Source organism: Agelaius tricolor, unplaced genomic scaffold (assembly GCF_023055355.1).
Source record: "Agelaius tricolor isolate 1412-34295 unplaced genomic scaffold, bAgeTri1.0.p SCAF_3, whole genome shotgun sequence".
Lineage (NCBI taxonomy): Eukaryota > Metazoa > Chordata > Aves > Passeriformes > Icteridae > Agelaius > Agelaius tricolor.
The window spans coordinates 1060301-1082251 of NW_027269263.1; the positions used below are offsets into that span (position 1 = coordinate 1060301).

At 37.1% G+C, this 21951-nt stretch overlaps 1 protein-coding gene across 2 annotated transcripts in view; it reads left to right on the plus strand.

Annotated features, from left to right (window-relative positions):
* Window positions 1–21951, plus strand: part of PLCZ1 (phospholipase C zeta 1) — a 45227-nt gene that overhangs the window by 21435 nt on the left and 1841 nt on the right. Inside the window, exons 7-12 of one of the 2 annotated variants that reach the window (XM_071422102.1) lie at window positions 1531–1758; window positions 3861–4014; window positions 5699–5815; window positions 15352–15524; window positions 18507–18639; window positions 20180–20329. In XM_071422102.1, coding sequence (XP_071278203.1) covers window positions 1531–1758; window positions 3861–4014; window positions 5699–5815; window positions 15352–15524; window positions 18507–18639; window positions 20180–20329 — 955 coding nt within the window. Of the gene's footprint in view, window positions 1–1530; window positions 1759–3857; window positions 4015–5698; window positions 5816–15351; window positions 15525–18506; window positions 18640–20179; window positions 20330–21951 lie in introns of both variants that reach the window. The other variant, XM_071422101.1, reaches the window with a different exon arrangement.

Consider the following 21951-nt stretch of genomic DNA (forward strand, 5'->3'; position numbering starts at 1 on the left):
TATTGCAATTTGCTTATGGTCAAAAAATAGTAAATTTTCATATCACTGGAGTATTTTTTATGACTGTTTCTAAAATAAGCCATGATTTAAAAATGTTATCTTTGTAGAAAAAAACCCAAAAAAACCTTAAAAAACTCCTCCTACCTCAGGGTGTTTATGTTTTTGTTAACAGCTTGTAAACAGAATTTTAGAGACTGACTTAAAACATCATGACCCATTTTTTTATAATTACACACACTCATTCTATGGTCTTTTTTATTGAAAGAAATTTGCATACAGGAGGCAATAATGTAACCATACAAAGTGTTTTATTCCCCTGTATACTAGGTTTGGGGTTTTTTTAATTTGTAGAATTAAGTCTTCCTGGGAATAACAAAATACAAAATTGAAAATGGATAGAATTTATTTTAAATATTGGGAAATGTGAACATACAAAGGAAAATTCAGAACTCTTAAAAAATATGGGTTGCATTAATAATATTAAAAATATCACAAGGAAAAAAAAAAGAGTGCATCAATAATAAATGAAGGAAATTTTAAAGGGCATCCTTATTCTGAGTCACCAGCGCAGAGAGACTGATCAAACCTCCCAGCAGCATAGCCCTGATAGATATTGGGCATGGAATGTCTCATTTCACTGGCACCCTGGCAAACTACCAGCCAGAGATCTGAAGTGATAAAGGGATTATGGGCAATGGAGCAACAATGGAAATGAATGGAATGTCTCTGTCCTTGCCTACGGCTCTGGTTTCCATTATAGAACTTTGGGTTTATGAGTTTCATCATCCACACCTTTCATATTTACTTAGTGGATACCTTAAACCACAGCACTTCAGTTACATTTCATTTATTGTGAAATTATTTGTTTCCTCTTCCTGCCACACTCCCAGCAGTGTAATCTCCCTTTTCACTAGAGCACAGGAAATTTAAGGAATATTTTTGAGGATCACTTTATTCAAGAGCCATAGTAAGTCCTGTTACTCACTGGCAGCTCCTGTGTCCAGATGTAGAGTTGAGTCTGCTACATAATAGCAGATTTACTATTAATATTATTTTGTAAATTGAAGTGAAATATATACTCAAAGAATTCTGTTGGATAGATGAAAGCCATGTTATTAGAATCAATATAATTCAGAGATGCTTTTCCCCCTTTACATTATATATTATGGAGGTTGATATGTGTCTATAAATGGAGAAACTGCTTAGGCAAAATCACCAAACTGTTGTTTCCCTGACCAGGTAAGATCAGCATAAGGATCTACTGTAAAGAACACAAGTTATAAACAAAACTTTTAATTTGGTACTCAAGACAGATATGCACAAAAAATCAAATGATAAATTTCCTGCAGCCTCAATGATAGATGAAAACATTCCAAATTAACATCAGACACGTCTTTAAGTACATATATATATATTTAAGGACATTTAGGCATAGTAAAAAATAAACAACTTTGAAGATGAGTTAAATAATACCAAGAGATGAAAAACCTACATAATTCTAGTTACTATTGTTAAACCTCTTTTCTACAGGCATTAAAACACAAAGTTCTGATAAAAAATAAGAAAGTTGGAACACTTGAGCAAGGCATGCTCAGGATGGAGGAGGACTATGCTGGTGAGGCAGAGGAAGTGTCTGACTCTGACGTTCCCTCTGACGAGGATTACCCAGAAGACATGTCACCTGTTAGATCCAGGACTCCCTCCAAAAGAAAAGGAGATCGTAGATCTTCACCTCCACCTAAAAGAAAAATCAAGGTAGCTTTTGCTTCAATTGAATATAGAGAACACATAGATTTTTTTTTTTTTTTTTTAAGAAGGACTATATTATCTTAAAATAGAGACTAAATTTAAAAGGGAAACTTTAAAATTACTAAGATCAGCGCATTTGGAAATTGCATGTTTTAGCTGAAGGTTTCAGAGTTTTCCTATTTTTATAAGAAAAGTCAAACTGGACCACATTTTAGTATCCAGCTAAAAAGCAGCCCCTCCCTGTGCTCCCATCTTGAACTTCAACTCCATTTTCCTCTTTCTGTGCTTGTCCCAGGTGCTCAGTACCACAGTAGATTTAAGATGAAGTTACCCAAGTGTTTTGTTGGTGTCATGGGCCCCTGGAGCTATGTATAGAGAACATTTATAGCAGTTCCTGATGACAACAGGCAGAGTTAACTCTTTCTTCCCCAAGTGTACCAGTCTATTTTTAAGACAGCTAGATTCCCCTATTTTCTTCTGTTCTATGATTTTTGCATTAAATTAGGTGCACATTCCTGGTTGTGCTGAAACATTTTTCAGCACCTGGAATTAAAAAGGCATTTTAACATTTATCATGTTGAGACTTAACATTAAGCACTGTTTCTGAAAGAAGTGTAAAAATTTGGTCTAATCTCCTATCTGAAAGTCAAATTGAACTTATTTTTTTTAACCGAGTATAATTCTCTACCATTGAAAATCTGTTGCTTTCTCAGGTTTGAAACTGCTTTGTTCAACTTTTTTAAGATGTCAAGCAGCACCTGAAGTATCCAGTCACTCTTGCACATCATGCTCTGATTACCTGAATGAGGCTAAACTGGCAGTGCTCCTCAGAGCTCAGTGTTCTTGTTGAGAGGCAGTGTCTCTTCTTTTTGTATAATTTAATGGTGAAAGTTTTTGCTTCTTTCTCATTCAATCTGACATGGAGAGACAGCAAGGAAAAATTCTGAGGAAGGATGGAGTCTTCTTTGAACAACAAATGCCAACTTTCTAGGCTACAGGTTTCAAGTTTATTGGTAGGACCATGTACAGATGAGAATGTATTCCACATACTCTTAAACAGCCGCAACAAAAAGTATCTGCTCATGTTTCACAGGCAGAAGAGAAAGTGGTTTCCAGGGTCCCACTCTGTGGGAGTATTTGCCTTGCTATCCCACTTTTGGGAGGGTGGGAGAACATTTGAATCTGCAGAAGATGCCCCAGTGATGCTGCTGGCTTTGCCTGCCTCCAGAGAGTTGGATTTTTCAGGATTTCCATGGCAGGAGACCCCTATTGCTCCTCGTGGGACACAGCTCCAGAATAATTAATGTTCTTGAACTTTGCAGTTTAAGAGCTATGAGGAGGCAATCTCTGTTATTTTGTCAGATGAGAATTTACCTTCAGAAGCTTTAATGGAATGTAAACATGATTAGCATCAGCAGCTCTCTGCTGGCTACTGCCCCCAATTAGCTCACAAGTTGTGCTGTGGAAAATGAAATGGTCATGTAGTGCCTCACTGTAAGAGAGAAGACCCTGGTAAAATGTCAGTCATTTCTGCTTGTTTTGGTAATGGAGCAAGACTAAATTAAGATTTTGGTGAGAGAATTTTCAACCTTAATCAAGAAGAGTTTTCCTGACTTCAGAGCAATGATTAGAGGAATAATAGACCTTTGACTAATTTGCTTGGCACAGTGTAATATTTTCCTGTTATTCTACATTTTATAGATGAGTTTATGCTGTTGGTCTTTTCTAGTACTTCATATAATTACAAACAGAAAGTTGGAGGTATATTTTTAAGGGGTTTTTAAAAGCCAAGAAAAATGATGTTATTGCAAACCAGTCTTAGAAGCAGGAAAACTGTAAAGCTATGCAGAAGAATATTCTGCTAGGAAGCATCTCTCCACTCACCCTATGATTACTACGATGAACATGAACAAAATAACCTCAATTTTCTCTCAGTAGATCAAATCTCACTATTAAAGATCATATTTATTAAATTCATGAACTGCGGCATATTTTGTCCTGCTTTATGCATCCAAAATTATTGTTTCTGTGAATTATCAATAGTAATAATAGTGAAATATGCGTTATTGTGACTTTTTTTGTTCCATTATTCATCTGATGATTATTAGGAGAGGAAGATAAAGATTGCCCTTGCATTGTCAGATCTTGTGGTTTATACCAAATCTCAGAAGTTTGTAGGCTTTGAGCATTCCATGCAGTTTCAAAAGTGCTGGGAAAATAATTCCATTGGAGAGTCTCAAGCACGAAAACTTGCAAGAGTTTCAGGTAATTTCTTTTGAGTTAATTAGTTTAAAGTTACATTGTTGCTATCGTTCACTGCTTAAGCATTGGAAGGGTTAAAATTTTATGAAACAACTGCTGTCTGATTTTATTTGGTTCTTTGTATAATACTGTTTAAGGAATGTCCTTTGCATAGCATTTTTTAAAATTTCTATTGGTTTTGTGGGGAAAATTGAAATTCAACTTTGTTTTAATTCTGTGTATTTTAATAAGAACAAATATTAACACAGTCTACAAAATGAATGTCTGCCTTTTGATTCATTGTTTTCTGCATCAAATAATTTAGGAGTTTCAGCCAGTACTTGAAAAAGTGTGGAATAAATTTCACTCCTCCCCTTCCCCCCTTCCCAAAATCAGGGCTGAGAAAGTGGAGTTGGCTTGGCAGTGCCCTGGCTTTGGTGAGAGCTGCAGATAAGAGCTCTCATTAAAGGGCTGGATAAAGCCCAGAGCAGGCAGTTTGCTCCACTGGAGCACACCTTTCATCCCAGCCAAGCTGGATATTCCAAACTCATTCTGGCTTGGAGCATCTCCGTTTGGTGGAGGCAGCGCAGTGCAGCCTCTGCTGTTCTAACTCCAGCTGCCTGCCCGGGGCTCTGGGGGTGTGGAGAGCAGAGATCACCGACTGTGACAATGGCAATGACAATGACAATGACAATGACGCCTGCCACATGCCCATTCACTCGGGGCCAGCCCTGCTGCCACCCACCCACTTTGTGGAGGTGCTTCAGTGCCTGGTGAGGTGAATGATGCATCAAAAAGTAGGATTTTCCAGCCATCCACAGAGAGAGTCCTCTCTGTTCCTCTGGTACTCTAGGGAATATAAAAGTAGTCCTATAAAACTCACCCCTCCTCATAAAAACCACCCCCAAACAACAAACCCAACCAAAATCAACCAAACAAAACCCCTAAACAAACAAAAAAATGATAAGATGAGAGGAGAATGGAACAGATCAGAGAGATGAGCCTGGAAATGTAGATTTTTGCTGAATAACTAAAAATTGTGTAGATAGAAGTCATCTGGAGCTTCCCACATCTGTGTAGTCTATGCCTGCATATGAGAAAGGAGGGAACAGAGCCAGCAGAAGGAAAAACAATGTTCATGAATAGTTAACAGCTTTGAGGCTTATATAAGAATAATTTAAGTGGCTTTTAAAAGTGTGCTCTTCCCTGGTCTCAATATCATTTAGTAATTTTATTTAAATCTCCCAACAGCAAACAAGCCAAGATCATCTAGAGATGATTTTCTTTTTCATTTTGAGCTACTATAGAATGAGGAAACTTTTGTGCAGTTTCCTGTTCTGTGTCTTAGTTTCCCGTGGGAACACAGTGGGCTTTAGTGTAGAAATCATATGATTACCCTGTAAAAAGATGAAGAAACAGAATATTCCAGTGAAGGAATGATTTTTGGTTCATGAACTTTTTTAAGAAGTCTGCACTATATACAGAAATACTGTCAGATTCAAATACATGGAAGGCATTAAGGTTTCAAAATAAGATTTTAGGCATAGTTCAGAGCGGTCCATGTATTAATGTTAAAATAGAATACATTGATATAATATTGTGTAAAAAAAATTGCTGGATCCAATGACTACATTTTATTATTTATTCAAATAGAACCTCTTTAATAGCAAAGGTTTTCTTACTAAGATTTTATCCTTCTGTTTATCAGCTAGCCAGTTTATTGCACATACTACAAGATTTATTACAAGAATTTACCCCAAGGGATCAAGAATGAAATCTTCAAATTATAATCCTCAAGAGTTCTGGAATATAGGGTGTCAAATGGGTATGTATCCTTGCAGAGACTATTGCATTCTAGGCTTTACAAATACAAGGGTTTCTTGCTTTCTATAGTATTTTGGTGTTATATAGGTTGCATATGGCCCACCAGTGGCATTATTTTAATTTTTTGTTATATAAAATTTTCCTTCAGCCCACATCTCCCATTAGTTTTTCATCCCTGGTAGTTGTAAATATGACTTTGTGTTGAATAGCTGTCTCTTATCCCAGATATTTAATTTATTATATTTTAGTAATTTCTTTAAAAAACCATTTTGAATTGGATATTAAGAAAAGCACTAATTCAGCATTTTTAAGCTTCCATTACTCAGCAGTGGAAGTTTCTTCTGAGGGGTCTGTGGGTTTTCAGTGGCTCCTGTGACTTGAGCTGTACAGGGGCACGAGATGTGAGCACAGCCATTGACAGTAGTGCCAGAAATCCCAGAACATGATATGTTACACAGGGAAACACAAATATTCCTGGTCAGCACCACACCCAGGTTCAGCTGGGGGCTGCTGGGAGCCTCCAGTCTTTATATAAATGTAACATACATTTAGCATCTTAATTCCCACTGCAATACATATTAGTTTCCTGAGCAACAAAATAAAAATTACTTCTGCTTCTCTTCATTGCAAGTTATTACTTCGAATTTGTTAAAAATAAGCATGGCATGACTTCTGTACCCAGCAGGCTTTGAAAAACCTCTTACCTGTAAGCATTTTGTCCTTTTTAATGGCCTTAGAGACAACTTTACCTTCATCTGTTTGTTCTTCAGTTTGAAAGATTCTCATTACAGAATATTTTTCTATGTTGCCTGCTACATCTTCTTCAGCCCTAGGTAAAATAGAGCAGAATAGTTGGGGTTTTTTTGTATCCACAAATATATCCTGTCTTTGAGTTTTGGCCAAGGGCACCTGAGGGAGGCTGTGGGGTGAGCAGGGCACTTTGCTGTAGGCTCCTGGTTTTGAGGTGAAAGGTTTGGATTCACCTTGTTATGTTAAAATATACACTCATCCAAGGACAGGCACAGCTTTCAGTCTGCCTGCAGGGCCCTGGAGCTTATGTCACCCTTGTTCCAGGCTGCCTTTCCCACTTGTTTCCTTTCTCAGCTCCCCATATATCTTCTGTGACAAGTTACCTTCTCCATCCTGACTGGTATATTGGGGTAGATTTTTACATAACTCCACAAGGACTAAAAAAATTACTATTTAGTATAAATTTTACTTGTTTCTGTGACCTTATAAATGCTTATTTGCAGTACAGATTTGGACTTGGGCTGGACTATCTAAGTATCTTCTCATTACCACTCTGTGTGAAATTGGTTTATGTTCTGTCCTTGTGGTTCATCCACACTTAGCGTAATTTCTGGATTATTGACTGGCGTGCTGCACTCTCTGTATGCTATCTACACTCCATATTGCCATTAAAAACTAGTAAGTTTGTTTCATGCTTAGAGGAAGCACTAGCCAGAGGTCCTTAATTTAAAATTGAATTAATCTCCCAGTCTTATCATACTGCAATTTACTAGTTTTCTTTCTGGCCTGTAAATCTCCACACTTATCTTTGAAAGAATATCAATTTGTTAGATCACAGACAGGGCTGAAGTCTTTCAAAATCACTACACTGATTGTTTACTCAGAGTATACTTTAATGAGAAGTCATTCTAAACATTAGTATGCAAAACATATGACATTTGGTGCATAGGCCTGGGTTTGAGCCCTTTCCTGGAAGAATGAAAAATATGCAGGAAGTGGTTAGATCTGCCCTCTTGGTCACTTCATTTGCATCTTCACTTAAAAACCCCTCCATTTTTCACATGGGAATAGTCTGATTAAAAACAATTCTCCACATGTATAATTTCCAAGCTATGTTAGTTCTATTCTTAATTCCCTAATCTGCTTCAGATAAGTGTTTGGCAGAACTACAGCTGCTCTTCACAATGCAACTCCCAAAGTGAACATTCTGCTGATGTCCTTCCACTGATAACACAGAGTTTTGATTTTTTATGTCTGTCCCATTTCTCTATAATTCACACACTTTTTGTGTGTTCTTTACACACCCTGCCTTTGTATTTTACACCTCATGAACAAAAGTGAACCCTCCAGATCCCTTCTACCACTTCCCTAAAACTCTTCAAAGGACTCTCAGGTTTCCCCTACGCCACCTATTCCCCTTCTTACCTCCCTTCTCCTCCCCACACCTGCGAGTTTGCCTTCAAGTTCCTTTAACATCCGTAACTTTTTCTGGCTGGGCAAAGAAAGTATATTAGGTTTTGTTCAAACCTAACATATAATACTGCCTGCCAGGCCTCTGCATCTTGTAATGATGAGAATTGAGTTATTCCTTCACTTCCCTTTCGTGATGGACCCAAAACAGTCTCTCTCCTGTACCTTGCCAGCAATTTTCTCTAAATTGCTTGGAATGTATTAACTCGGAGCAGGCTGGCACTCAGCTAAAGCAGGATGAAATGGTCCAACAGGCTCAAGATTTGTTGGGGCTGAGGATGGGACATGTAATTGTGTAAACCTAATTTCCAGAGGAAGGCAAGTTAAAACCTCACTGAAAAGTACAGAGTTTCCACAAAATAGCTTTTGGATATCACTGTGCACTCCCTGTCTGTTCTCTGAAAATGGAGACTCATAAGAACAGGAGGTTTTGTGGAAAAAAACCCCACTTTTCATAGTCTGTGAAAATTAGTATGCCTTCTGCATACAGCTGCAGTGAGGCACTGGAAAGAACTAGTTTGGTGTATCCATGTCTCCTTTCTCTTTAGTAAATAAAATGAAATGGAAAGATTTATGCAGGAAAAGAAAATTCAGGACAGTTATTTAAATAAACTGATAGCAGTTGTTTTATATCAACTGAGAAAAACAACAAAAAATCTGAAACAAAAGAGAGCCTCAGTGAAAAAAAAAGACAAAAAAAGACTTAAATATCCTTTTGAATATGGCATTTCCATGCAGTAGGAAATGTTATAAATGTATCAAAGCACTCTGCAGGAATGACCAAAACATGTGATAAGTTACAGGAGAAAGCCACAGTATGGCAGGTACAGGATTTTGTTTCAGAAGATCCCATATGTGCTTTTTAGTGTGTGCATAAAATTTATATGCTGCTGTGAAAGTTGTACTTGGATGATGGGTTTTTTGCTTACTGTAGGTTTTGTCTTGGCCTGTAACAGTGAAATGCAGCTTGGCAATTTTGTCACATCTGTTTTGTGGCTCAATTTTGTGTGCCATAACACGACAAAATATGAAAAGAGGCGGGATAAAGAGTTCTCTAACCAGTTCTGATTTTGATGTCTGAAGCAACCAAGGGAAAAGAAACTAACTAATTTTGGTATGCCATACCTGTGCAAATCAAAATGGCTCAAATCTGACCCTGCTTGGGTGCTGTGTCAATAACTATATTATTGCTGTCTTCTATTGGCTTTAATAGCCCAAAAATGCGTCCTTGGGAAGTGAAAACTAGAGGAATATTTTTTTTTTTCATGTTGTCCCTTGAACTTCATTGATTTGATCCTCACTAAGAGGGAAGTGGTGCAGCTAATTCAAGTGTAGACATCTACAAGATAGGTGGGGCAATATGATTCTTCATATGAAGCTCCCCAAATGCACTCAAAGCTTTACTTTGGAATGGTTCCAAAGGCCAGGAGCTGTTTTGGATGAAGGTTTCATGTTTCTTCTGCAGAAATGTGTCTGCTTCCAGGTTTATGAAAAAGCTCTTGGGCTACTCTATAGCCTGCTTCTTTTTAGGCAGTTTTTGGTGTGTGGAATAGATACTGGGATTTGACTTAAAAGCAAAGAAACATTGAAATTCCATTTTATCAGTTTTTCCAGCTGTCTTCACTGCAGACAACCAATAGAACAGTAAATAATTTATGTGAAGTCTAATAAATTTTAAAAGAGGATGGGGGAAAAAAATTGCAGGAACACAATTGTTTCTGAAGTCCTTGCAGACCTTGCTCTAAAATCTGTCAGTGATTCAGACTAAAACAGGAAAGGGAAGTTGGTAATATTCACTGTTAAATAGTGAATATTTAACAGTGAATATTATCACTGCCAAGAACCACAAGTTAAATAAATTTTAAAAATTTTGGAAAATTTTCAGGTGTAAAATTGGTCAAATGACAGCCAAAAGATGCTCAGCCTTACACTAAAGTGTGACTTTCAGACTGATACATTAATTAAATAGCAAAAATCAATTTAGATTTTTAGACCTGATAATTTATCAGAAATGTTTTAGGTACTTTTCCCATGAGAACCTCACAAGAGAGGATCCCTACTTAAACCCTTTGCAGATATACTGGGACAATGGATGACTCAATCATCTGACATCTTTTTTTCCAGTAGAACCACTTGTAATTAAGTAAGAACAATGTCAGCAATTATGAAGTGTATGACTGAATTCTTCACATTTCTTTTGACAGTATCTTTGGAGCCACAGTATTAAATTGGCCCAAAGACAATACAGAAAAGACATTATAAGCATATTATGTCACTGTTCTGCATTTATTCAGTTCTCAGAAGAGCAGTCCCTCTTCTTCCTTCACATTGTAAGTCATTCATAAATCAAGTTTCCATAGAATAAAAAAACATTTCAAAATGTGTAGGTGAAAAATAAAGCCAGGAATTATCATTAAGCTTAATAAAATTTGAAGTCTGTTAGGGGAGGGAAAAAACCAACAGTTTGACTGATTTTTTTTTTTTGCCAGGAAGAGAGGTGAGACTTTGTATGCCAAAATTTATACTGTCCATAAAAGATTGCTCTGTTGTAAGGGATTCAATCATTGCATACTTTTTTTTTTTTTTTTCTGGTAGGAAAAAATGTTTTTTTTTCTTTATATTTGGTCCGGTAGACCAAAGTCCTTGTTCATAAAGTTTGTGTGGGGTCTCACCTATTCACAGGTTTACTCTTTCATCTTGAAGCCATTCCCCCTTGTCCTGTCATGCCCTTGTAAATAGTCTTGTTCCATCTTTCTTGGACTTGTGAGATATTTCTGTAAATTTAGGCAGTGATGGATTGAGTGCAGCTGTGACCTGCATGTGAGAAGAAAGCCTAGACAGTCCATGCCCAGCCCGGAGTGCTGATGTGGAATGAAAGCAGTGTCCTCAAATCCAAGCACATTGATCATCTCATGGCCAATGGCAGCACTCCAGAGCTTTGGGATACAGGCCTGCTTTCAATAGGATTTCCCAGGCTGTGTGCAATTCAGTTCAGATTTTGAATATCTAAGGCATAGATTTTTTTGTTGCATTCATTGTGAGTGGCCCACTTTAAGAACACAGACAATTGGAAAGAGCTGAGAGGAAGGCAACAAGGCTGATAAAAGTGTGATCTATTAAATCTCTTTAGATTCAAATGAGTGAGGTGAATCATTGAGATAGGAAGCACTGAGTGCTTTTTGCATATGGTATTTTTTGAAATGACATAAAATTCATACACTTTGAGATGCATTTTAAATGGCATAAAATGCAATTAAGTAACTCATTTTAAGTAAAATTGGTGATAAATGTGCCCTTATCCATTTTAAAATCTTCCCATTTGAATGGGGAAATACATTAAACCTTATGGTTGCAATATAGCTAATAGAACCAGAAAGCAAAGAACAAAAAATAAAAAATTACAATTTAAAAGTCCCACTAGGAATATTAATAAGAGACGGGATAACAGACAAGATGTGCAGTTTTCCTCAACTGCCTTCAAATCATAGTCACAGTGCCCATTTTGGTTTTAAAAAGCTTTTGCTTTTAGTCTATAAATCAATTATGTCTTGAATGGTGGTGCTTATGGAAGGTGCTGTATAGGAATATTTAGAAAGTCTTTAGCTCTGTACTTGGTTGTGGGACTGACTTCAGTTAACTGTTTGTGATACAGAGATTTGGGGTCAAAAATAGTATTGCTCTGTGTATTATGGAATGGCTCATCTTTTTTGGAGCTGGGCTATTTCCTACCTTCCATTTGCTATATGAAGTTATATAAGTTATTTACTATATAAGTTATTTGCTATATGAGGTTATTTACCCCTGAGACTTACTGGCACAACCATGGCAGCATTGGTGCTTTGCAAGATGATTTGAGTATGGAATATTCTGGTCTGAAGGGGACTTAACCTCGTGGTTCTAGGAATATTTGAATCCATTTCAGGTGCAGGAATCACACGGAGGAATTCCTTTGCTCAGGTTGTTCCTCAGGCTCAGGTTTTGCTGTTCTGCTTTGATTTGGAGTCAATATTAAAAGGCTTTTGGTGCTTAATGAAAGGACTAAAGAAAAAGTTTAATGTACACAGTGTTAAACTTCAGATGCCTTTACTTCCCCAAGAAAACCATGCATCAAGATTATGTACTGCTCAGATGGTTTCACTACAAGCTCATTTAGGCTTCTTTCCAAAGAAACTGTCAGTTTTAATCTCTCTTCATACATGCATTAAATTTATACTGTTTCATAAAACAACAGTACAAAGGATGTTATTGACAGTTCTGCTCTTGAATTCAGCAAAGCTAAAATGAAACACTGGGTAGAAATTCAGGGTTGTTTGCAGAAAGATGTTGCTCAGCCCATGCTGCTAGGCATAGCTTTTGGTTTATGATCATTGCCATTTCTCAAGAAGTGTTAGGGCTGTAACTGCACCTGATTAAAAAGAAAAACTGTGCATCAATGCACCATAAAGCAGTGCCCTGGGAGGCCCCAAGCAGCTATGAACCCTCTGAACAGTTTTAGTAGAGGTTTGCATCTCAGAGAATATGACACAAAATCTCACATTTGCTTAATCACCTTAAATCTTGCAACACAAAGAAACCAGCAGGTAAACTAAAACTACTGTTCCATATGTTTTTTAACTTGTTCTAAGGTCAAATTAAATTAAGGGAAAACACAGCGCTGATGTTTGAAGATATGAACCCATAATAACATTGCCCTTCACTTGTGTTGCAAAAGTAATTTTCCTAATATGATAAAATATAAAGTATTCTCATTTGCTTGTTGCTGTTGTTACATCAGATTTTCCTGCTTAGTTGCCTATAAAGCTTGGTAAATTTAGCAGTAGTCTCATTATGTGCAATCATGTAATTTGGTTCATCATGTGGAAGCTGCTATTTGAAACTGACTGTTCAATGTCTGCCTAATTTCAGTTGCACTTTTAAACCCACATATTCTGAAAGTGTGGCCCAGGAATCACCTGAGGACTGAGAGGTCCTGGGTTATCTGTGGTTCAGATTTCCAGGGGCCTCAGGGTTGCTGCTCTTGTAGCATCCTCTGCACAACTTGATTCAGTCTATTGAAATATGACAAGCATCATAGAGCACCAAATCTGGGGCTGTTTCTGGATGATGTTCTGATCATAAAAAGCAAATTGTGAACTACATATCAAAACCACACCAAGAAAATACTTACCCTGTTTAAAAAAAGCAATGATGTGCAAAGGGTAATATGAACACTGTGAAGTTTGATTTCTGTTGTTAAAGGTAAAACAGATTTCCTGTGTATATTAATATAAAATCATGTCTTCATCTACATTAACACTAGTTCCAAGCAGGACTGCATGTTGTGTTTTGCTGTTTCAAGTTTTTGGTTTTTTTTTGTTTGGGGTTTTTCTAGACAGGGTTTCCAGTTGCTCCTACTTGCTGCATATTGGTTCATGATGCAGAGCAATCTTAGCTGGCACAGATGGGATTCCTGTCAGATTAAATAGATGATGCACTCTGGGAGCACGTCATATATTCCACCCATTAATTGGTTTTGAGACTATGGAGCCAGGCCCAAACTCTTCAGAAGTAACCCCACCAAAAAACATGCGTAGTGCAAATATCAGGTCCATTGTACCAGCTGCTTCGTTCCTATTTGTGCTATTTGCTACAGAACATTTTAAAAGGATCATCAAAGCAGTGAAGGAACAAATAATTTTTGCATGAAAACAATTCTGTGTGTTTTCCACCTGCGATAGGATTTTTGCATTATGTCAAATGTTCATTCAATACATTCATATTATCTCATAGGAACAGGTAATAATGTCCTCTTCATGAATTATTATGAGGAGTCACTTGAACTGCTTAAAGTCTTCTTTTTTCATTCCTACCAAACCACCAGTTTAAGTAAATGACTTCTTATCATTGTCTGTTTAACACATGTCACAGGTTCATAATGCCATCATTCACTGCTGATTTGACTTCTGCATTTTCTATTTTGAACGTGACAGGAAGCTCCAATGTACTGGAATAAGGGAAAATTTCATTAAACAGGTCTATTTCAGTGTTGGCTTTATCTCATGAATTACAATATCCTGTTGATGAGAAATGTGATATTTTGTTATTGGTGCTGCAGCATACCAAAAATGTTTTGAACTGCCAAGGAAAGGAAAATCTGTCAGGCGTATTCTTGCAATAATCACCAGTACTGGAGGATTAAACTCCTAGAGAATGTGTGCTCACATAAATTTAAGAACACTTTTTAAATTGGTTCTAGTTCTATAAACTTATATTGCATTTTCACTGGGTGTTCTAACAGTAAACTAAAGCTTCTTAATCTTCTGGGTGAGATGTTTTTGTGACGAATTCTGCACCATAACTAAGGTTGGATACAATCCTGTGGTTTTGACTTCTGCACCAGAACTTTGTTAGCAGCTTTGGAGTGCAGGGTCTTGCTGCTCTAGAGCAACTAGGATGTGAATTCAGTTCTTAGGGAGAAAAAGGATCTCTCATTTCATATTCTCCAAGGTCTAAGAAAGCAAAGGGAAAACAGAGCAACGTAAAAATATCTATAGGGTAATTCTTAAAATGGGATGCAGTTCTAAATAGCGCACTGCTTTTGTGCACAAATAATTATGGGTGTATGAATATGGGGATTTTTGAAGGGATTTTGAATGAGTTAGAGATGGGATTTCTGAGTTGTTTTGATATGATTTATTGTTCTTATCATCTATGTAAATAGGAAGGGTGAGTTCAGCTCACATCTTTATGATTTAGAAGGTTACAAGACTCCTAGTTATAAGACCTTTTAAGGATTTATTGATTAATAAAGCACTGTTAATAAAGATATTTATGTTTTTGACCTAATCCTTAAATATTTCATCTTATGGACTCATGTTACAGTGTAAGCTGGAAGCTTTCTCAGCTGATCATGTTATAACATATAAACTTACAGTACTGTATTCTAAACTCCTGGTTTACCTCTGTAACTACTTTTATTTTTTTCTATATCTTAAACTCTAAAACTCTAAACTTTCTTCTTCTTAATTTGATGTGTTTCTGCTTTAAACTATAAATCCACATTCTCCCTTCTAGAACTTAAATTTGGAAACTTTTTCCAAGGTCTCAAATTGAATCTTTAATTCTAAGCTTTGGCTTAGAGGCCCAAAGTTCTGAGAATTCCTTACATTTCAGATTCCAGCAATTGAGTATTACTTAATTTAAGGGAAATAGCAGGATCTTACACATGAATTGAGAGATATAGATACCTTAAGCTCATTTGCTTTTTTAAAAAATATTTGTTTTATAAAATGTTATCAAACTTAATTCACTAAAATCAATATTGATCTAATTTTCCAGTGGCCTTAAACTTCCAAACACCAGGCCCATTCTTGGAATTGCAAGTTGGAAAATTCCTGGACAATGGTGGTTGTGGCTATGTGCTGAAACCTGCATTCTTGAGGGATCTCAATACCACATTTACACCCCGAAATGTGGGAGCACACAGCAGACCAATGTCTCTGTCAATAAGGGTAAGATTACTGAAGGGTTGCTTTGTTCCATAAAAAATGGGAAAACAAATGTTATCTAGTTCAGATGCAATTGTTATCTATTTTTTTTCCGTTTTATTCTCATTCCTGTTTGTTGGGAATTAATATTTTCAACAAGAAAGGTAAAACTCTCATTTAGTATCAACTGCTGCTTGGGTGCTTTCCAATCTGTAGCTCACTTATGTTTGCTAAAAATATGTAAGAGTTCAGAGCCTCTAAGAGTCTCTAAAAATACATGATTTTTCAGGATGCTGTATAAAGAAATATGAATAATGGAGCTGACAAATGGACCAGTTAATTGTGCTTGTGGAAACTGAGCTGAAAACACAGAAATCAAATGTGCACTTTGGGTGTTATTTCTTTCAATATCAATAATACCACGTGTACTATTATAATGCTAATTGAGAAATGGAAATTTTTTAAAGATAAGATAGGAAGCTTTAGGCTTCTTTTAAGTCTCATTATCTTCCTATGCATATATTAAAGGCTATTTATAATCCTAAAATGGGATAAATAAGTGTGAAAGGAGGGATGAATTAATAAGTCTTTGAATTATTTCTACTTCTCCCAAATTATAATGTGATTTACGTCCCAAAAATACTAGAAATACATGTCATTTACAAATAAATGGTTAGAAAAGCCCTTTTTTTTGAGATAAAGTAGATTTGTTATAATTGTTCACTGATTAGAAAACTCCCTTTTCCCAATGAAAAAGTAATATTTCTGAATACACAGAATACCACTGGCATAAATGCTATTTAATTAGCATATAATTAGTGTGTAATTGCTATTTTGTTTCTTTCAGACTAATAAATAGTGGAGATAAAACAATAGTTAGTGACAATTATAAAATACTTACATAATGCACGCACCTAATCAAGAACATTTTAGTGTCCTGACAGGGAGCATACCAATTGTGAAAAGACATTGCTGGATGATTTCAGGCAGCCAGGCAAATACATCACTTATTGTAGCCCTAATTTGGATGAAGCTGGAATTAGGATGAGGAGAAACCCTGAATTGTAATGCAGGAGACAGAAAAAAATCATTGTCAATGCAAAAGAAGTGTCTGAGCTTGGAAGGAGCTGGAGAAGAGAAAGGCAGTGTTTTAGACTGAGGACTTTAGACTGAGACTACAGGCTGGTAGAGGAGCAGTGGCATCCCACTGGCTGAGGCAATGAAGGGCACAGAGAGCCCCATTCATTCTCAGCAGCAAAAACCAGGAAATGGTGGGTGAAGACAAAAGGAATTGGGAGCAGGAGTCAAAGGAAAAGCAGCTTCTGCTGGAAAAGTTACTAACTGGATGAATGGACAAATGACTAAACTGAAAGCAAAGATATAAAACATCTAGGGGGCAAATCTCTCAGAATGAGTGAATAAAGAACAGAAAAGTCACATAGGGCCTGATTTTACTGAATTCATTATCCTCAATCTGATGTGCCACAATTCCTATCAAGAGGCATGGAGCTTTTGAAGCACAAATAGAGATATTCAAGGTGCTTCATAAAGAGTCTTTTCAGCCTAACAATTTTTATGTCTCTGCATCACCTTGGATCTCAAACATGGATTGGATTTATGTAGTATTTGTGTCCTAGTGTGCTCAAAAGAACTCACTCTTTTCCCACTCCAGGGGAAACTTTGGCTCTAGCAATGGCTCATGCAGGCCTTGGCAAAAGCATTCAGGACATGGCAAGGAATCTCCCAGGTCCTCAGTGGGCAGCCCATCAGGGATTGCAAAGCTTCCTGGTGAAGGCTGTAGCTATTCCCTAGGAAGAAAGGACATCAGTGTTTGCCAAGGCTCTGCTCTTCAATATTTCAGACTAGACCTTCTCTTTGAACAAGGTGTTACAGAAAATACCTAAGCAAAAGGTTGAATTGGTGGGTTGTGATTGTTTGGGTGGTTGACAGGGGAATAAGAAACTCTTATGATGCTTAGTCCTGAGACCAGGATCAGGGGTCATATCTTGCAGCTGTGTTTGCAGGCTTGTATATATCTCTCAAGACATTTCATACACTGATTTCTAAAAAGCTGATTACTGCACAGATGTTTACTCTTTCCTAGGTGTCCTGAAATATAGATAGAAAGCAGACAATGTTGTGACTTTCAGAAGTCCTTTCTTAGGCTGGGTGCCAGATTACAGGGCAGTCTGAGACAAAATTTCCAGGTAGCTAACTAAATTAAGGAGAAAAACATCAGGAAGCTCACTAAATGAGGAATTTCTGTGTTACTGTGTAAGACATGAGGCACAGGTGAGGGAGTCTGCTACACACCCTGTAGCACAATGCAGATGTCACCGTGGGTCTTGATGCTGATCCACTCCCCACAGACTGGAATTCATGAGCTCATTTATGTGGAAATCACTGTAGACTGATTCCTCCAATGTTATTATTTTGCATGGTAACAAAATATAGAATTTTTATGTGCAGCTACTGAGTAAAAAACCAATGAAAATTATTGTTTAAAATATGGCATCAGTTATATATATATATATGTGTGTGTGTGTGTGTGTGTGTATATATATATACACACATAGTTAGTGACATATATATTATATATTTATTATTCACATATATATTTATCTATTTATATATTTAATTATTTATATATTCATTTATTTGTAAAGAGGGTGGTGAAACACTGGCACAGGCAGCCCAGAGAGGTTGTATATGTCCCATCCCTATAACTATTCAAGGTCAGTTTGGACTGGGCTTGGAGCAATCTGATCTAATTAAAAATATATTATATAAATATATACCACAATATTTCTAAAAAATTATCAACAACTTAAATTAGATGAAATCCATATTCTTGATTCCATTGTATTTAATATGTCTTTAATACACCAGTTTATGTCTGGTATATACTTAAAATAATTTCTTATGAAAGTTATTTCTCTTATGGCTACTATATGGCTGTGAATAGTTCATTCTTACAGTTATTTCAATATAACTTTAATTTTCCAGCTGATCAGTGGCCATCAGTTACCACCCAGTGCCATGTCAAAGACCAACAAAGCTGACCCCACGGTGCAGATAGAAATCTATGGTGTGCCAGAGGATCAAGCCAAAAAGAGATCTAGTGTTGTAAAAAGCAATGGTGAGCAGCAGTCTGATTCTCTTGGCTGTGAACAAAGCACAACAACATTTTATAAGGAATCACCAAGGAATTGTTATAGAAAATGCAATTATTTCTCTCTAGACTAGGATCTCCTGGCACAAAATCTATAGCAGAAATTCATGCTGAGTGCCATTTTTCTAGACTGGTAGGTTAAGGAAGCACAAACTCCTAGCTGAGAACACTCTCCCTTTCTAAAGAAGATGGAACTTTTTTTGCACACTTCTGTGGGCTCATCCTGGACAGCAGCTCAGCCCCACAGAGCTGATTGCCTGCTCTCCCCCAGGTGGATGGGAAGAGGGCTGGAAGGGCCAAAATGAGAAAACCCATGGGTTGAGAAGACAGTTTAATATGTAAAGTAAAAGCTGCTTTACACACAAGGAAAGCATAATAAGGAATTCATTCACCACTTCCCATGGGCAGGCAGGGGTAGAGCCATTCCCAGGGAAACAAGGCTTCATTATGGAGCTTTGCGTTACTTGGGAAAACAGACGCTGAATGCCCTCCCTTCCTCCTTTCCCCAGCTGTGAGCATGCCACCCTTGCTAAGGAACACCCCTTTGCTGAGCTGGCGTCAGCTGTCCCACCTGTGTCTCCTCCCAGCTTCCTGGGTACCCCCAGCCCCCTCACTGGGATGTGGAGGCTGCTTTGCACAGTGAGAAAGACAGAAATCTCAACACTGTGTGAGCCCTGCTCAGCAACAGCTCAAACTGGTGTGTAATCAGCACTGTTTGGGTTAAAAATCCAAAATGCAGCACCATAGGGGTTGATATGAAGAAAATTAATCTTATCCCAGCCTAAACCAATAGACAAATTGTTAAATTTAGACCTTTTTCTTAAGCAATTGCTGTAACTTCATCACTTGTCTCATTTGAAGTTTCTAGTAGGAGTAATCCCTTAATTGCTTGACAGGTGAACTGTGTACTCTTTGTTGCTGTCTTTGAGCACTCCCTTATCTGTATAATATAGATCTTCTTGATGTCTCAGACTACAACTTCCCTCTGATCTCCCTTTTTCTGTACCTCTGTCTTCTATTCTTCCTTTTTCTTTTCTTTTTTTTTTTTGAGGGCTGCTATTTTAAATCAGCCCCTGAATTTCTTTTCTCTGTACAAACATTGCTAAAGACAAAGTAACCCTTTCTGTTCCACATTATTTTTTTGTCTTTCTAGTCAAGTGAGTGTTTTACTACCTGAATTTATTTACTCACTGTGAAAGGAGAAGCTTTGGCAAAAGCATGAAACTGGTATGGCTATAGGAAAATTTAGGTTGAGCAGAAGTTCTTAACTTGGCTATCCTTGGCCAATTTTGCTCTCTTTTAAGGGATGACACCAACTGTCTTAGGCTTTTGCACCTTCACAGTCAGTGGGAGTCTGGTTATTTATTTAAATGGGCACAGATATCTAGGGAAAAAGAATGACTCTTTACCAGTTCAGACTAGTGATAGCAGGTGCAATAATTCCGTTACTGAGTAGAAAAAAAAAAGAAATCACATTTGAATCCTGCTTCTTTTCTCTTTTCCTTAGCTTTGTGCCCTAAATGGAATGAAACCTTCTCTTTCAACATCCAAGTTCCAGAGCTGGCAATGATACGCTTCTGTGTGGAGGATGAGGTGTCTCTGGTCAACAAGGAGTTCCTTGGCCAATACACTTTACCTGTGATGTGCCTGAATACAGGTAATACTCTTATGTGAACCATCTATAACAGCTTAAAAAAATCTGCAACATTCAAAGCTTTGCTTTTTACTGTAGCATTGAGAGAGTACAGCATCATGCCTGTTTTCTAGAGGGAGATTGTGTAACTAAATGAATACATGGCACTCTCTGTTTTCTGAACTAATTGTATTCTCTGGATGCAAATCCATGATGTTGAAATCAAAGCAGTATTAATGACAGGTGATTATTCCCACTGCAGTATTCCATTCTAGATGGAAACTGCTCAGGTGGTATTTTAATTCATTGCAAGAAGTGAGACTAGTCAGAATGCTATGAAGGCAGCAGTTTTGTGCAATTCCTACTCAGATAAGTTCAAAACTCAATACCGAATTAAAACAAAACAAACCACCAAAACTCCCTCAGGTAACCTATTTCCAACTTTTCAGAGTGGAGAACAATGGTTATAAATTAGAAAAAGATGGCATTTTTCTTGCTGGAGTTTCTTTTTTTAAGCCAGTAGAGTTCCTGGAACCTTTGTAATGAATAGGCTGAACATAAAGAGCAGACACAGAAGTCAATAGGCCAAGGAGAAAGGCTTATGTAAAATGGCTGTTTACTACACTGGCTTTCCAAAGCTATTTCTGACAAAACAAACAGCTTTTATTAGAGAATAAAGATGGGAAGGCAAAACACTGGAGCTGGCAACAGGCACTGAGCTATTTTATTAAGCTTAACAGGTTTTTAAATGGCTTTTTTTTCCCCTCGTGTTTGGAAGTCATAAAGCTGCTTGTGATTCTTAGTTGAGGTTGAGGAGTTATACAAGAACAAAGACATTACTCTTAGAGCTCAGTTGTTTTTCTACAACATAAATTTTTACACTGATAACCTTTTACTTTCCTTTTATTTGTATACTTCTGGATAATGAAAGAAAACCCACCAATTCACAATGTCTGAGACAAATTCAATTATCAGGCACTGCTGCTTACAAGTGCTTGTAAAATTATTAATTGAGGCTTTTTTTAGGTACAAATTTTCAGTGTGGCTTAATGTCTCTAAAGGATTAATTTTGGTCACAAATGAGATATTCATATTTTGGAAAAGTAAGAGCAGTAGATTTTTGAGGAAATATTTCCAGTGGAGTAATTCAAAATGCTAGGGAATGAGTTTAGGTACAAAAACTATAATTGATGCCAAACAAATTGCCCCTTAACACAACATTAAAAAAAAGTAATTTGCCATCAGGTTGCCCAGAGGCCATTAATAAAATGCTTCTATGATGTGAAATGATAAATAATGTCAAAATTTATTGCAAGCATTTATTGAAATGCTTGCCATTGAGACCTCTGAAACCTGGTCTGGAACAATGGTTTTGCTTTAGGTACTCAGGTTCTCTAAACAGGGAAATGGGAAAATAATGTTCTTGCAGAGGTAAGAAGAAGACAAGGGAAGAACTGCCTAAAATGCTGAAGGGTGAGCTAGGATTTCAGTCTTAGTCTTCAGCACTCCAATTGCTTTAATCTGTGCTACAGGACTGTCCCTCAGTCCCCAGGATTTGTATCCCTGAGGTGTCCCTGAGGGCAAGTTCCTTCCAAAAGTTGAGCAGTGCTTACATCTTTTTTATTTTCTTTGTCAGGTTGTGGGAA